This window comes from Salvelinus alpinus, chromosome 20, assembly GCF_045679555.1.
Source record: "Salvelinus alpinus chromosome 20, SLU_Salpinus.1, whole genome shotgun sequence".
NCBI lineage: Eukaryota > Metazoa > Chordata > Actinopteri > Salmoniformes > Salmonidae > Salvelinus > Salvelinus alpinus.
Genome location: NC_092105.1, coordinates 1,525,774 through 1,544,840, shown reverse-complemented (window position 1 = coordinate 1,544,840; position 19,067 = coordinate 1,525,774). Strand labels below are relative to the sequence as shown.

The window sequence follows — 19,067 nt, the reverse complement described above, 5'->3', positions numbered from 1 at the left end:
CTCCCTACGGCTAGAAATAAATGACCCTCCCTACGGCTAGAAACAAACGACCCTCCCTACGGCTAGAAACAAACGACCCTCCCTACAGCTAGAAACAAACGATCCTCCCTCTGGCTAGAAACAAACGACCCTCCCTCTGGCTAGAAACAAACGACCCTCCCTCTGGTTAGAAACAAACGACCCTCCCTCTGGCTAGAAACAAACGACCCTCCCTCTGGCTAGAAACAAACGACCCTCCCTCTGACTAGAAACAAACGACCCTCCCTCCCTCCGGCTAGAAACAAACGACCCTCCCTCCCTCCGGCTAGAAACAAACGACCCTCCCTCCGGCTAGAAACAAACGACCCTCCCTCCGGCTAGAAATAAACGACCCTCCCTACGGCTAGAAACAAACGACCCTCCCTACGGCTAGAAACAAACGACCCTCCCTCCCTCCGGCTAGAAACAAACGACCCTCCCTCTGGCTAGAAACAAACGACCCTCCCTCTGGCTAGAAACAAACGACCCTCCCTACGGCTAGAAACAAACGACCCTCCCTCTGGCTAGAAACAAACGACCCTCCCTCCGGCTAGAAACAAACGACTCTCCCTCCGGCTAGCAACAAACGACCCTCCCTCCGGCTAGAAACAAACGACCCTCCCTCTGGCTAGAAACAAACGACCCTCCCTACGGCTAGAAATAAACGACCCTCCCTCTGGCTAGAAACAAACGACCCTCCCTCTGACTAGAAACAAACGACCCTCCCTCCCTCCGGCTAGAAACAAACGACCCTCCCTCCCTCCGGCTAGAAACAAACGACCCTCCCTCCGGCTAGAAACAAACGACCCTCCCTCCGGCTAGAAATAAACGACCCTCCCTACGGCTAGAAACAAACGACCCTCCCTACGGCTAGAAACAAACGACCCTCCCTACGGCTAGAAACAAACGACCCTCCCTCTGGCTAGAAACAAACGACCCTCCCTCTGGCTAGAAACAAACGACCCTCCCTACGGCTAGAAACAAACGACCCTCCCTCTGGCTAGAAACAAACGACCCTCCCTCCGGCTAGAAACAAACGACTCTCCCTCCGGCTAGCAACAAACGACCCTCCCTCCGGCTAGAAACAAACGACCCTCCCTCTGGCTAGAAACAAACGACCCTCCCTACGGCTAGAAATAAACGACCCTCCCTACGGCTAGAAATAAACGACCCTCCCTACGGCTAGAAACAAACGACCCTCCCTACGGCTAGAAACAAACGACCCTCCCTACGGCTAGAAACAAACGATCCTCCCTCTGGCTAGAAACAAACGACCCTCCCTCTGGCTAGAAACAAACGACCCTCCCTCTGGCTAGAAACAAACGACCCTCCCTACGGCTAGAAACAAACGACCCTCCCTACGGCTAGAAACAAACGACCCTCCCTCTGGCTAGAAACAAACGACCCTCCCTACGGCTAGAAACAAACGACCCTCCCTCTGGCTAGAAACAAACGACCCTCCCTCTGGCTAGAAACAAACGACCCTCCCTCTGGTTAGAAACAAACGACCCTCCCTCTGGCTAGAAACAAACGACCCTCCCTCTGGCTAGAAACAAATGACCCTCCCTCTGACTAGAAACAAACGACCCTCCCTCTGACTAGAAACAAACGACCCTCCCTCTGGCTAGAAACAAACGACCCTCCCTCCCTCCGGCTAGAAACAAACGACCCTCCCTCCCTCCGGCTAGAAACAAACGACCCTCCCTCTGGCTAGAAACAAACAACCCTCCCTCTGGCTACAAACAAACGACCCTCCCTCTGGCTACAAACAAACGACCCTCCCTCTGGCTACAAACAAACGACCCTCCCTCTGGCTACAAACAAACGACCCTCCCTCTGGCTAGAAACAAACGACCCTCCCTCTGGCTAGAAACAAACGACCCTCCCTCTGGCTAGAAACAAACGACCCTCCCTCTGGCTAGAAACAAACGACCCTCCCTACGGCTAGAAACAAACGACCCTCCCTCTGGCTAGAAACAAACGACCCTCCCTCTGGCTAGAAACAAACGACCCTCCCTCTGGCTAGAAACAAACGACCCTCCCTCTGGCTAGAAACAAACGACCCTCCCTCTGGCTAGAAACAAACGACCCTCCCTCTGGCTAGAAACAAACGACCCTCCCTCCCTCCGGCTAGAAACAAACGACCCTCCCTCCCTCCGGCTAGAAACAAACGACCCTCCCTCCCTCCGGCTAGAAACAAACGACCCTCCCTCTGGCTAGAAACAAACGACCCTCCCTCCCTCCGGCTAGAAACAAACGACCCTCCCTCCGGCTAGAAACAAACGACCCTCCCTCCGGCTAGAAACAAACGACCCTCCCTACGGCTAGAAACAAACGACCCTCCCTCTGGCTAGAAACAAACAACCCTCCCTCTGGCTAGAAACAAACGACCCTCCCTCTGGCTAGAAACAAACGACCCTCCCTCTGGCTAGAAACAAACGACCCTCCCTCTGGCTAGAAACAAACGACCCTCCCTCTGGCTAGAAACAAACGACCCTCCCTCTGGCTAGAAACAAACGACCCTCCCTCCGGCTAGAAACAAACGACCCTCCCTCCGGCTAGAAACAAACGACCCTCCCTCCCTCCGGCTAGAAACAAACGACCCTCCCTCTGGCTAGAAACAAACGACCCTCCCTCCGGCTAGAAACAAACGACCCTCCCTCCGGCTAGAAACAAACGACCCTCCCTCCGGCTAGAAACAAACGACCCTCCCTACGGCTAGAAACAAACGACCCTCCCTACGGCTAGAAACAAACGACCCTCCCTACGGCTAGAAACAAACGACCCTCCCTACGGCTAGAAACAAACGACCCTCCCTCTGGCTAGAAACAAACGACCCTCCCTCTGGCTAGAAACAAACGACCCTCCCTCTGGCTAGAAACAAACGACCCTCCCTCTGGCTAGAAACAAACGACCCTCCCTCCCTCCGGCTAGAAACAAACGACCCTCCCTCTGGCTAGAAACAAACGACCCTCCCTCTGGCTAGAAACAAACGACCCTCCCTCCGGCTAGAAACAAACGACCCTCCCTCCGGCTAGAAACAAACGACCCTCCCTCCGGCTAGAAACAAACGACCCTCCCTCTGGCTAGAAACAAACGACCCTCCCTACGGCTAGAAACAAACGACCCTCCCTACGGCTAGAAACAAACGACCCTCCCTACGGCTAGAAACAAACGACCCTCCCTCTGGCTAGAAACAAACGACCCTCCCTCTGGCTAGAAACAAACGACCCTCCCTCTGGCTAGAAACAAACAACCCTCCCTACGGCTAGAAACAAACGACCCTCCCTCTGGCTAGAAACAAACGACCCTCCCTCTGGCTAGAAACAAACGACCCTCCCTCTGGCTAGAAACAAACGACCCTCCCTCTGGCTAGAAACAAACGACCCTCCCTCTGGCTAGAAACAAACAACCCTCCCTCTGGCTAGAAACAAACGACCCTCCCTACGGCTAGAAACAAACGACCCTCCCTCTGGCTAGAAACAAACGACCCTCCCTACGGCTAGAAACAAACGACCCTCCCTCTGGCTAGAAACAAACGACCCTCCCTCTGGCTAGAAACAAACGACCCTCCCTACGGCTAGAAACAAACGACCCTCCCTCTGGCTAGAAACAAACGACCCTCCCTCCGGCTAGAAACAAACGACCCTCCCTCCGGCTAGAAACAAACGACCCTCCCTCCCTCCGGCTAGAAACAAACGACCCTCCCTCCCTCCGGCTAGAAACAAACGACCCTCCCTACGGCTAGAAACAAACGACCCTCCCTCTGGCTAGAAACAAACGACCCTCCCTCCGGCTAGAAACAAACGACCCTCCCTCCCTCCGGCTAGAAACAAACGACCCTCCCTCCCTCCGGCTAGAAACAAACGACCCTCCCTCTGGCTAGAAACAAACGACCCTCCCTCCGGCTAGAAACAAACGACCCTCCCTCCGGCTAGAAACAAACGACCCTCCCTCCGGCTAGAAACAAACGACCCTCCCTCCGGCTAGAAACAAACGACCCTCCCTCCGGCTAGAAACAAACGACCCTCCCTCTGGCTAGAAACAAACGACCCTCCCTACGGCTAGAAACAAACGACCCTCCCTACGGCTAGAAACAAACGACCCTCCCTACGGCTAGAAACAAACGACCCTCCCTACGGCTAGAAACAAACGACCCTCCCTCTGGCTAGAAACAAACGACCCTCCCTCTGGCTAGAAACAAACGACCCTCCCTACGGCTAGAAACAAAAGACCCTCCCTGCGGCTAGAAAGCACATTTTTATAGGACCTTTCTTCTTCTCTTTTTAACCACAGTTCATAGAAACATGTTTTCACATAAGTAGACACTGGTAGGGTGCTGGAGAGAATGAACATGAGGTTGAAAAGTGGTGGAGTTGTCCTTTAAGGCTGTCCAGGTCGAGGCTCTGAGGCTACTGCCTCCATCATGTCATAATAACCCTAAGTTACTACAACACCACTACTCACCTCTAGTAGTTTAAGGCTGTCCAGGTCGAGGCTGGGCTCTGAGGCTGCTACAACACCACTACTCACCTCTAGTAGTTTAAGGCTGTCCAGGTCGAGGCTGGGCTCTGAGGCTGCTGCCTCCATCATGTCCATGTTGTGTAGTCCCTGTTTCCTGTCTCCACTCAGCATGCGGTACCCGAAGAACAGCGCCACGATCAGCACCGCTACTATGGAGACAGACGCCAGGGCGATCACGATGGTCTCCTCGCGGTACAGCGGCCGCGGGTCTGGGGACGATGACATCACACAGCAGAGGTTAGGGGTCAGAGTTGGATAGAGATCCTACATCCTAAAACACAGCTTCTATGTTGAATATAATTTCTATGGGGCCAAGGTCACATTTCCATTTCAGGGTCATAGCACCACACAGAGATAAACATAGCTTGGTCTATAGACTTTAAAAAAGGTAAATGTTTCTCCTTCACAAGCTAGAGAGCCAGTTCACCCTGCTTACGATGTGCGTCGCTCTCTAACATCCATCCATTCACTCACTTCACACACAGAGCTAACTAAACTAATGGACACTTTCAGGAACAGCTGTCAACAGGGGGATCTTCAAGAGATCTCCTGTCTTTAATATCAAACATGAGATACAACTTAGTGTGACATCATACACACAGACGGTTAAAAACGCACTACTACTGTCTACTAACAGATAAAACTCACTACTACTGTCTACTAACAGATATAATTCACTACTACTGTCTACTAACAGATAAAACTCACTACTACTGTCTACTAACAGATAAAACTCACTACTACTGTCTACTAACAGATATAATTCACTACTACTGTCTACTAACAGATATAACTCACTACTACTGTCTACTAACAGATAAAACTCACTACTACTGTCTACTAACAGATATAACTCACTACTACTGTCTACTAACAGATAAAACTCACTACTACTGTCTACTAACAGATATAACTCACTACTACTGTCTACTAACAGATAAAACTCACTACTACTGTCTACTAACAGATATAACTCACTACTACTGTCTACTAACAGATATAACTCACTACTACTGTCTACTAACAGATATAACTCACTACTACTGTCTACTAACAGATATAACTCACTACTACTGTCTACTAACAGATAAAACTCACTACTACTGTCTACTAACAGATATAACTCACTACTACTGTCTACTAACAGATAAAACTCACTACTACTGTCTACTAACAGATATAACTCACTACTACTGTCTACTAACAGATATAACTCACTACTACTGTCTACTAACAGATAAAACTCACTACTACTGTCTACTAACAGATAAAACTCACTACTACTGTCTACTAACAGATATAACTCACTACTACTGTTTACTAACAGATATAACTCACTACTACTGTTTACTAACAGATATAACTCACTACTACTGTCTACTAACAGATATAACTCACTACTACTGTCTACTAACAGATATAACTCACTACTACTGTCTACTAACAGATATAACTCACTACTACTGTCTACTAACAGATAAAACTCACTACTACTGTCTACTAACAGATATAACTCACTACTACTGTCTACTAACAGATATAACTCACTACTACTGTTTACTAACAGATACAACTCACTACTACTGTCTACTAACAGATACAACTCACAACTACTGTCTACTAACAGATAAAACTCACTACTACTGTCTACTAACAGATATAACTCACTACTACTGTCTACTAACAGATAAAACTCACTACTACTGTCTACTAACAGATAAAACTCACTACTACTGTCTACTAACAGATAAAACTCACTACTACTGTCTACTAACAGATAAAACTCACTACTACTGTCTACTAACAGATATAACTCACTACTACTGTTTACTAACAGATATAACTCACTACTACTGTCTACTAACAGATAAAACTCACTACTACTGTCTACTAACAGATATAACTCACTACTACTGTCTACTAACAGATAAAACTCACTACTACTGTCTACTAACAGATATAACTCACTACTACTGTCTACTAACAGATACAACTCACTACTACTGTCTACTAACAGATAAAACTCACTACTACTGTCTACTAACAGATATAACTCACTACTACTGTCTACTAACAGATAAAACTCACTACTACTGTCTACTAACAGATATAACTCACTACTACTGTCTACTAACAGATAAAACTCACTACTACTGTCTACTAACAGATATAACTCACTACTACTGTCTACTAACAGATAAAACTCACTACTACTGTCTACTAACAGATATAACTCACTACTACTGTCTACTAACAGATATAACTCACTACTACTGTCTACTAACAGATATAACTCACTACTACTGTCTACTAACAGATATAACTCACTACTACTGTCTACTAACAGATAAAACTCACTACTACTGTCTACTAACAGATATAACTCACTACTACTGTCTACTAACAGATAAAACTCACTACTACTGTCTACTAACAGATATAACTCACTACTACTGTCTACTAACAGATATAACTCACTACTACTGTCTACTAACAGATAAAACTCACTACTACTGTCTACTAACAGATAAAACTCACTACTACTGTCTACTAACAGATATAACTCACTACTACTGTCTACTAACAGATATAACTCACTACTACTGTTTACTAACAGATATAACTCATTACTACTGTCTACTAACAGATATAACTCACTACTACTGTCTACTAACAGATATAACTCACTACTACTGTCTACTAACAGATATAACTCACTACTACTGTCTACTAACAGATAAAACTCACTACTACTGTCTACTAACAGATATAACTCACTACTACTGTCTACTAACAGATATAACTCACTACTACTGTTTACTAACAGATACAACTCACTACTACTGTCTACTAACAGATACAACTCACAACTACTGTCTACTAACAGATAAAACTCACTACTACTGTCTACTAACAGATATAACTCACTACTACTGTCTACTAACAGATAAAACTCACTACTACTGTCTACTAACAGATAAAACTCACTACTACTGTCTACTAACAGATAAAACTCACTACTACTGTCTACTAACAGATAAAACTCACTACTACTGTCTACTAACAGATATAACTCACTACTACTGTTTACTAACAGATATAACTCACTACTACTGTCTACTAACAGATAAAACTCACTACTACTGTCTACTAACAGATATAACTCACTACTACTGTCTACTAACAGATAAAACTCACTACTACTGTCTACTAACAGATATAACTCACTACTACTGTCTACTAACAGATAAAACTCACTACTACTGTCTACTAACAGATATAACTCACTACTACTGTCTACTAACAGATATAACTCACTACTACTGTCTACTAACAGATATAACTCACTACTACTGTCTACTAACAGATATAACTCACTACTACTGTCTACTAACAGATAAAACTCACTACTACTGTCTACTAACAGATATAACTCACTACTACTGTCTACTAACAGATAAAACTCACTACTACTGTCTACTAACAGATATAACTCACTACTACTGTCTACTAACAGATATAACTCACTACTAATGTCTACTAACAGATAAAACTCACTACTACTGTCTACTAACAGATAAAACTCACTACTACTGTCTACTAACAGATATAACTCACTACTACTGTCTACTAACAGATATAACTCACTACTACTGTTTACTAACAGATATAACTCATTACTACTGTCTACTAACAGATATAACTCACTACTACTGTCTACTAACAGATATAACTCACTACTACTGTCTACTAACAGATATAACTCACTACTACTGTCTACTAACAGATAAAACTCACTACTACTGTCTACTAACAGATATAACTCACTACTACTGTCTACTAACAGATATAACTCACTACTACTGTTTACTAACAGATACAACTCACTACTACTGTCTACTAACAGATACAACTCACAACTACTGTCTACTAACAGATAAAACTCACTACTACTGTCTACTAACAGATATAACTCACTACTACTGTCTACTAACAGATAAAACTCACTACTACTGTCTACTAACAGATAAAACTCACTACTACTGTCTACTAACAGATAAAACTCACTACTACTGTCTACTAACAGATAAAACTCACTACTACTGTCTACTAACAGATATAACTCACTACTACTGTTTACTAACAGATATAACTCACTACTACTGTCTACTAACAGATAAAACTCACTACTACTGTCTACTAACAGATATAACTCACTACTACTGTCTACTAACAGATAAAACTCACTACTACTGTCTACTAACAGATATAACTCACTACTACTGTCTACTAACAGATACAACTCACTACTACTGTCTACTAACAGATAAAACTCACTACTACTGTCTACTAACAGATATAACTCACTACTACTGTCTACTAACAGATAAAACTCACTACTACTGTCTACTAACAGATATAACTCACTACTACTGTCTACTAACAGATACAACTCACTACTACCGTCTACTAACAGATACAGTTGAAGTCGGAAGTTTACATGCACTTAGGTTGGAGTCATTAAAACTAGTTTTTTCAACCACAAACTAACAAACTATAGTTTTGGCAAGTCGGTTAGGACATCTACTTGGTGAATGACACAAGTCATTTTTCCAAAAAGTGTTTACAGCCAGATTATTTCACTTATAATTCACTGTATCACAATTCCAGTGGGTCAGAAGTTGAAATACACTAAGTTGACTGCCTTTAAACAGCATCATGTTGTGGGGTGCTTTGCTGCAGGAGGGACTGGTGCACTTCACAAAATAGATGTCACCATGAGGGAGGAAAATTTTGTGGATATATTGAAGCAACATCTCAAGACATCAGTCAGGAAGTTAAAGCTTGGTCGCAAATGGGTCTTCCAAATGGACATTGACCCCAAGCATACTTCCAAAGTTGTGGCAAAATGGCTTAAGGACAAAGTCAAGGTATTAGAGTGGCCATCACAAAGCCCTGACCTCAATCCCATAGAACATTTGTGGGCAGAACTGAAAAAGCGTGTGCGGGCAAGGAGGCCTACAAACCTGACTCAGTTACATCAGCTCTGTCAGGAGGAATGGGCCAAAATTCACCCAACTTAGATATACAATCTGCTCTACCACCACCACCCATAGATATACAATCTGCTCTATCACCACCACCCATAGATATACAATCTGCTCTACTACCACCACCCATAGATATACAATCTGCTCTACCACCACCCATAGATATACAATCTGCTCTACCACCACCCATAGATATACAATCTGCTCTACCACCACCACCCATAGATATACAATCTGCTCTACCACCACCACCCATAGATATACAATCTGCTCTACCACCACCACCCATAGATATACAATCTGCTCTACTACCACCCATAGATATACAATCTGCTCTACTACCACCCATAGATATACAATCTGCTCTACCACCACCACCCATAGATATACAATCTGCTCTACTACCACCACCCATAGATATACAATCTGCTCTACCACCACCACCCATAGATATACAATCTGCTCTACCACCACCACCCATAGATATACAATCTGCTCTACCACCACCCATAGATATACAATCTGCTCTACCACCACCCATAGATATACAATCTGCTCTACCACCACCCATAGATATACAATCTGCTCTATCACCACCACCCATAGATATACAATCTGCTCTACTACCACCACCCATATATATACAATCTGCTCTACCACCACCACCCATAGATATACAATCTGCTCTATCACCACCACCCATAGATATACAATCTGCTCTACCACCACCACCCATAGATATACAATCTGCTCTACCACCACCACCCATAGATATACAATCTGCTCTACCACCACCACCCATAGATATACAATCTGCTCTACTACCACCCATAGATATACAATCTGCTCTACTACCACCCATAGATATACAATCTGCTCTACCACCACCCATAGATATACAATCTGCTCTACCACCACCCATAGATATACAATCTGCTCTACCACCACCCATAGATATACAATCTGCTCTACCACCACCACCCATAGATATACAATCTGCTCTACTACCACCACCCATATATATACAATCTGCTCTACCACCACCACCCATAGATATACAATCTGCTCTATCACCACCACCCATAGATATACAATCTGCTCTACCACCACCCATAGATATACAATCTGCTCTACCACCACCACCCATAGATATACAATCTGCTCTACCACCACCACCCATAGATATACAATCTGCTCTACCACCACCACCCATAGATATACAATCTGCTCTACTACCACCACCCATAGATATACAATCTGCTCTACTACCACCACCCATAGATATACAATCTGCTCTACCACCACCACCCATAGATATACAATCTGCTCTACCACCACCACCCATAGATATACAATCTGCTCTACCACCACCCATAGATATACAATCTGCTCTACCACCACCCATAGATATACAATCTGCTCTACCACCACCACCCATAGATATACAATCTGCTCTACCACCACCACCCATAGATATACAATCTGCTCTACCACCACCACCCATAGATATACAATCTGCTCTACCACCACCACCCATAGATATACAATCTGCTCTACCACCACCACCCATAGATATACAATCTGCTCTACCACCACCACCCATAGATATACAATCTGCTCTACCACCACCACCCATAGATATACAATCTGCTCTACCACCACCACCCATAGATATACAATCTGCTCTACCTCCACCACCCATAGATATACAATCTGCTCTACCACCACCACCCATAGATATACAATCTGCTCTACCACCACCACCCATAGATATACAATCTGCAAACTTTCTACTTTTAAACTCGGACAAAACAGAGATCCTTGTTCTAGGTCCCAAGAAACAAAGAGATCTTCTGTTGAATCTGACAATGAATCTTGATGGTTGTACAGTCGTCTCAAATAAAACTGTGAAGGACCTCGGCGTTACTCTGGACCCTGATCTCTCTTTTGACGAACATATCAAGACTGTTTCAAGGACAGCTTTTTTCCATCTACGTAACATTGCAAAAAACTACCAGGTGTGAAACAGGGAAGAGACTCAGGGGTTATGCTAATATGGTATAGAGCAGACCTAACTCACTCCATTAAATTAATCAAAACAGGAACATTTTACATTTGGCTAGAAATTCAAAAGGAAATTATCTTAACAGAGAAAAATGTCCTCCTGTGTGCTACCTATATCCCCCCAATAGAATCCCCATACTTTAATAAAGACAGCTTCTCCATCCTGGAGGGGGAAATCAATCATTTCCAGGCCCAGGGACATGTATTAGTCTGTGGCGACCTAAATGCCAGAACTGGACAAGAACCTGACACCCTCAGCACACAGGGGGACAAACACCTGCCTGGAGGTGACAGCATTCCCTCCCCCATATGCCCCCCTAGGCACAACTATGACAACATAACCAACAAAAACGGGTCACAACTCCTGCAGCTCTGGGTATGTACATAGTCAATGGTAGGCTTCGAGGGGACTCCTATGGTAGGTAGACCTATAGCTCATCTCTTGACAGTAGCACTGTAGACTACTTTATCACTGACCTCAACCCAGAGTCTCTCAGAGCATTCAGTCAGCCCACTGACACCCCTATCAGACCACAGCAAAATCACAGTCTACTTGAAAAGAGCAATACTCAATCATGAGGCATCAAAGCCAAAGGAACTGAGTAACATTAAGAAATGCTATAGATGGAAGGAATGCAGTTTGGAAACCTACCAAAAAACAATTAGGCAACAACAAATTCAATCCCTTTTAGACAATTTCCTGGGTAAAACGTTCCACTGCAATAGTGAAGGTATAAACTTGGCAGTAGAAAATCTTAACAGTATATTTGACCTCTCAGCTTCCCTATCAAATCTAAAAATCTCAAATAGAAAACCGAAGAAAATGAACAACAATGACAAATGGTTTGATGAAGAATGCAAAAATCTAAGAAAGAAATTGAGAAACCTGTCCAACCAAAAACATAGAGACCCGGAAAACCTGAGTCTACGCCTTCACTATGGTGAATCACTAAAACAACACAGAAATACACTACGAAAAAAGAAGGAACAGCACGTCAGAAATCAGCTCAATTTAATTGAAGAATCCATAGACTCTAACCACTTCTGGGAAAATTGGAAAACACTAAACAAACAACAACACGAAGAATTATCTATCCAAAATGGAGATATATGGGTAAACCACTTCTCCAATCTTTTTGGCTCTATAACAAAGAATAAAGAGCAAAAACATATACATGATCAAATACAAATCCTAGAATCAACTATTAAAGACTACCAGAACCCACTGGATTCTCCAATTACCTTGAATGAGTTACAGGACAAAATATAAACCCTCCAACCCAAAAAGGCCTGTGGTGTTGATGGTATCCTCAATGAAATTATCAAATATACAGACAACAAATTCCAATTGGCTATACTAAAACTCTTTAACATCGTCCTCAGCTCTGGCATCTTCCCCAATATTTGGAACCAAGGACTGATCACCCCAATCCACAAAAGTGGAGACCAATTTGACCCCAATAACTACCGTGGGATGTGCGTCAACAGTAACCTTAATCCTCTGCATTATCATTAACAGCAGACTCGTACATTTCCTCAGTGAAAACAATGTACTGAGCAAATATCAAATTGGCTTTTTACCAAATTACCATACGACAGACCACGTATTCACCCTACACACCCTAATTGACAAACAAACAAACCAAAACAAAGGCAAAGTCTTCTCATGCTTTTTTGATTTCAAAAAAGCCTTCGACTCAATTTGGCATGAGGGTCTGCTATACAAATTGATGGAAAGTGGTGTTGGGGGTAAAACATACGACATTATAAAATCCATGTACACAAACAACAAGTGTGCGGTTAAAATTGGCAAAAAACACACACATTTCTTCCAACAGGGCCGTGGGGTGAGACAGGGATGCAGCTTAAGCCCCACCCTCTTCAACATATATATCAACGAATTGGCGAGGGCACTAGAACAGTGTGCAGCACCCGGCCTCACCCTACTAGAATCTGAAGTCAAATGTCTACTGTTTGCTGATGATCTGGTGCTTCTGTCCCCAACCAAGGAGGGCCTACAGCAGCACCTAGATCTTCTGCACAGATTCTGTCAGACCTGGGCCCTGACAGTAAATCTCAGTAAGACCAAAATAATGGTGTTCCAAAAAAGGTCCAGTCGCCAGGACCACAAATTCCATCTAGACACTGTTGCCCTAGAGCACACAAAAAACTATACATACCTCGGCCTAAACATCAGCGCCACAGGTAACTTCCACAAAGCTGTGAACGATCTGAGAGACAAGGCAAGAAGGGCCTTCTATGTCATCAAAAGGAACATAAAATTCAACATACCAATTAGGATCTGGCTAAACATACTTGAATCAGTCATAGAGCCCATTACCCTTTATGGTTGTGAGGTCTGGGGTCCGCTCACCAACCAAGACTTCACAAAATGGGACAAACACCAAATTGAGACTCTGCATGCAGAATTCTGCAAAAATATCCTCCGTGTACAACGTAGAACACCAAATAATGCATGCAGAGCAGAATTAGGCCGATACCCACTAATTATCAAAATCCAGAGAAGAGACGTTAAATTCTACAACCACCTAAAAGGAAGCGATTCCCAAACCTTCCATAACAAAGCCATCACCTACAGAGAGATGAACCTGGAGAAGAGTCCCCTAAGCAAGCTGGTCCTAGGGCTCTGTTCACAAACACAAACAGACCCCACAGAACCCCAGGACAGATACACAATTAGACCCAACCAAATCATGAGAAAACAAAAAGATAATTACTTGACACATTGGAACGAATTAACAAAAAAACAGAGCAAACTAGAATGCTATTTGGCCCTAAACAGAGAGTACACAGTGGCAGAATACCTGACCACAGTGACTGACCCAAACTTAAGGAAAGCTTTGACTATGTACAGACTCAGTGAGCATAGCCTTGCTATTGAGAAAGGCCGCCATAGGCAGACCTGGCTCTCAAGAGAAGACAGGCTATGTGCTCACTGCCCACAAAATGAGGTGGAAACTGAGCTGCACTTCCTAACCTCCTGCCAAATGTATGACCATATTAGAGACACATATTTCCCTCAGACCCACAAAGAATTCGAAAACAAATCCAATTTTGATAAACTCCCATATCTATTGGGTGAAATACCACAGTGTTTCATCACAGCAGCAAGATGTGTGACCTGTTGCCACAAGAAAAGGTCAACCAGTGAAGAACAAACACCATTGTAAATATTTATGCTTATTTATTTTCCCTTGTGTACTTTAACCATTTGCACATTGTTACAACACTGTATATATATAATATGACATTTGTAATGTCTTTATTGTTTTGAAACTTCTGTATGTGCAATGTTTACTGTTCATTTTTATTTTGTAATTTCACTTTTGTGTGTTGTCTACCTCACTTGCTTTGGCAATGTTAACACATGTTTCCCATGCCAATAATGCCCCTTGAATTGAATTGAGAGAGGAGAGGGATGGAGAGAGAGGAGAGCAGAGGGATGGAGGGAGAGGAGAGGGATGGAGGGAGGGAGAGGAGCGGGATGGAGGGAGGGAGAGGAGAGTGGGATGGAGAGAGAGGAGAGTGGGATGGAGAGAGAGGAGAGTGGGATGGAGAGAGAGGAGAGGGGGATGGAGAGAGAGGAGAGGGGGATGGAGAGAGAGGAGAGGGATGGAGAGAGAGGAGAGGGATGGAGAGAGAGGAGAGAGGGATGGAGAGAGAGGAGAGAGGGATGGAGAGAGAGGAGAGGGATGGAGAGAGAGGAGAGAGGGATGGAGAGAGAGGAGAGAGGGATGGAGAGAGAGGAGAGAGGGATGGAGAGAGAGGAGAGAGGGATGGAGAGAGAGGAGAGGGATGGAGAGAGAGGAGAGGGATGGAGAGAGAGGAGAGGGATGGAGGGAGAGAGAGGAGAGAGGGATGGAGGGAGAGAGAGGAGAGGGATGGAGGGAGAGAGAGGAGAGGGATGGAGGGAGAGAGAGGAGAGGGGGATGGAGGGAGAGAGAGGAGAGGGATGGAGGGAGAGAGAGGAGAGGGATGGAGGGAGAGGAGAGGGATGGAGGGAGAGGAGAGGAGAGGGATGGAGAGAGAGGAGAGGAGAGGGATGGAGAGAGAGGAGAGGAGAGGGATGGAGAGAGAGGAGAGGGATGACTGCAGTCTCCATAGGAACCAAGCGGACTTGCTTGATATGACTCACTCCACCTCATAGCAGACAGTCAGACACAGTAGTGAGGAGTGAACAACATTAGTCATGTTATCTTCCTGTACTGTATAACACTAGTACCAAGTACTACAAAGGCACTTAGCTCGTCTGGTAGGCTTGCGTCACTGGGCAGCTCGCGTCTGATTTTCCCTATTGTAGTCCGTAATAGTTTTCAAGCCCTTCCACATCCGACGAGCGTCAGAGCCGGTGTAGTAGGATTCAATATTAATGCTGCAATGATGCTTTGCCTGTTTGATGGTTCGTCTGAGGGCATAGCAGGATTTCTTATAAGTGTCTTAAAAACGCTCCTTAAAAGCGGCAGCTCTAGCCTTTAGCTCGGTGCGGATGTTGCCTGTAATCCATGGCTTCTGGTTGGGGTATGTACGTACGGCCACTGTTGGGACGACATCGTCAATGCACTTATTGATGAAGCCGGTGACTGAGGTGGTGTACTCCTCAATGCCATTGGATGAATCCCGGAACATATTCCAGTCAGACAAGGGGACTCGCTAACAAAACATTCCTGTAGCGTAGCATCCGCGTCATCTGACCACTTCCGTATTGAGCAAGTCACTGGTACTTCCTGCTTTAGTTTTTGCTTGTTAGCAGGAATCAGGAGGATATAATTATGGTCAGATATGCCAAATGGAGGGTGGGGGAGAGCTTTGTACGTGTCTCTGTGTGTGGAGTAAAGGTGGTCTAGGATTTGTTTTCCCTCTGGTTGCACATGTGACATGCTGGTAAAAATGTGGTAAAACTGATTTAAGTTTCCCTGCATTAAAGTCCCCGGCCACTAGGAGCACCGCTTCTGGGTGAGTATTTTCCTGTTTGCTTATGGCCTTATAGAGTTGGTTGAGTACGGTCTTAGTGCCAGCATCGGTTTGTGGTGGTAAATAAATGGCTACGAATTATACAGATGAGAACTCTCTTGGTAGGTAGTGTGGTCTACAGCTTATCATAAGGTACTCTACCTCAGACGAGCAATACCTCGAGACTTCTTTAATACTAGACATCGCGCACCAGCTGTTATTGACAAAAAGGCACACACCCCCACCCCTCGTCTTACCAGACGTAGCTTCTCTGTTCTGCCGGTGCATGGAAAATCCCACCAGCTCTATATTATCCGTGTCGTCGTTCAGCCACGTCTCGGTGAAACATAAGATAATACAGTTTTTAAATGTCCCTTTGGAATATTTTAATAGTAGGTCATCAATTTTATTGTCCAATGATTGCACGTTAGCAAGTAGAACGGATGGCAGTGGGAGTTTACTCGCTACAGTATAGTTTCCACTTCACAATAACAGCACTTACAGTTGACAGGGGCATCTCTAGCAGGGCAGAAATTTGACTAAGTCACTGAGCTCTTCAGTACGGGCCATTCTCCTGCCAATGTTTGTCTATGGAGATTGCTTGGCTTTGTGCTCGATTTTATACACCTGTCAGCAACAAGTGTGGCTGAAATAGCCAAATCCACAATCATCTGAAGGGGTGTCCATATACTCTTGGCCATATCGTGTCTAATCACCAGAACAATATGCAGCCCCGTGCCAAACAAAACAACACTCTCTCCTCTCCTGGTTAGAAATATGGACCTAATCAGAACAACAATAAATTGCAATATTGACATGTGCATATATCCATATCACAAGAGGCTGCAAAGTTTTTTTAAACGCCATGAATGTAACATTCAAATGTAATAAGTGTCCCCTGGGAAACTCTGATCAACACTTTGGTTCCTACCCTGTCACAACAACTTCTAGGTGTACCAGTCCTTGTCATTAGTTGTCATAACAAACACCAACCATGGAAACCAAATGAGTATTCTGAATCTTACAGTTTCCAAGTGTTTTGATCTAAATCGCAAGTAAAATCGCAATATTTGGTAAAAAACAAAAAAAAGGCAATTCCATTATTTGTCCAGCTTTAATAATGTTTACATATCTGGTATTACTCATCTCATATGTATACACTGTATTCTATTCTACTGTATCTTAGTCTATGTATATACTGTATTTACTATTCTACTGTATCTTAGTCCATGTATTACTCATCTCATATGTATATACTGTATTCTATTATACTGTATCTTAGTCTATGCTGCTCTGACATTGCTCATCCATATATTTATATATTCTTTATTCCATTCCTTTAATTAGATTTGTGTGTATTAGGTAGTTGTTGGGGAATTGTTAGATTACTTGTTAGATATTACTGCACTGTCGGAACTAGAAGCACAAGCATTTCACTACACTCTTATTAACAATAATAACACCTGCTAAACATGTGACCAATAACATGTGATTTGTTGCAGCCCTGACGGTAACCCTGGTAACCTCCTGACCATGCTAATCTCCACTCCTCTAGGAAACTTCCTGTTTATTGTGGCTGAGCCAAGCCAAATACCAGACTAAAACCAGACTAAAACCAGACTAAAACCAAACTAAAACCAGACTAAAACCAGACTAAAACCAAACTAAAACCAGACTAAAACTTCAAAAAATATGGACTAGTTTAGAAGATCCTCTGCGTGACCTGCACATAGGTTAGCTAGAAACGTACTAACGACCACTTCTCTCTGACGTTATACTACTAATGACACGAGGAGAAACATCACAACTCCCACTGTTGTGTCGCTGTGTAGTGTGTGTACGGGGTTAGGGGTCAGAGGTTAAGTGTCATCGTACTTACATAGCTGTGTAAAGGAGGGGTTAGGGGTCAGAGGTTAAGTGTCATCGTACTTACATAGCTGTGTAAAGGAGGGGTTAGGGGTCAGAGGTTAAGTGTCATCGTACTTACATAGCTGTGTAGAGGTGGGGCTGGGCGGGGGGTCAGGGTTAGAGGTTAAGTGTCATCGTACTTACATAGCTGTGCAGAGGTGGGGCTGGGCGGGGGGTCAGGGTTAGAGGTTAAGTGTCATCGTACTTACATAGCTGTGCAGAGGTGGGGCTGGGCGGGGGGTCAGGGTTAGAGGTTAAGTGTCATCGTACTTACATAGCTGTGCAGAGGTGGGGCTGGGCGGGGGGTCAGGGTTAGAGGTTAAGTGTCATCGTACTTACATAGCTGTGCAGAGGTGGGGCTGGGCGGAGGGTCAGGGTTAGAGGTTAAGTGTCATCGTACTTACATAGCTGTACAGAGGTGGGGCTGGGCGGGGGGTCAGGGGTTATGGTACGTACATAGCTGTGTAGAGGTGGGGCTGGGCGGGGGGTCAGGGGTTATGGTACGTACATAGCTGTGTAGAGGTGGGGCTG

At 44.3% G+C, this 19,067-nt stretch overlaps 1 protein-coding gene across 1 annotated transcript in view; it reads right to left on the bottom strand.

Annotated features, from left to right (window-relative positions):
- Nucleotides 1–19,067, bottom strand: part of LOC139546196 (bone morphogenetic protein receptor type-2-like) — a 96,833-nt gene that overhangs the window by 32,869 nt on the left and 44,897 nt on the right. Inside the window, exon 4 of the mRNA XM_071354297.1 lies at nucleotides 4,552–4,751. Within this exon, the coding sequence (XP_071210398.1) occupies nucleotides 4,552–4,751 (200 nt within the window). The remainder of the gene's footprint in view (nucleotides 1–4,551; nucleotides 4,752–19,067) is intronic.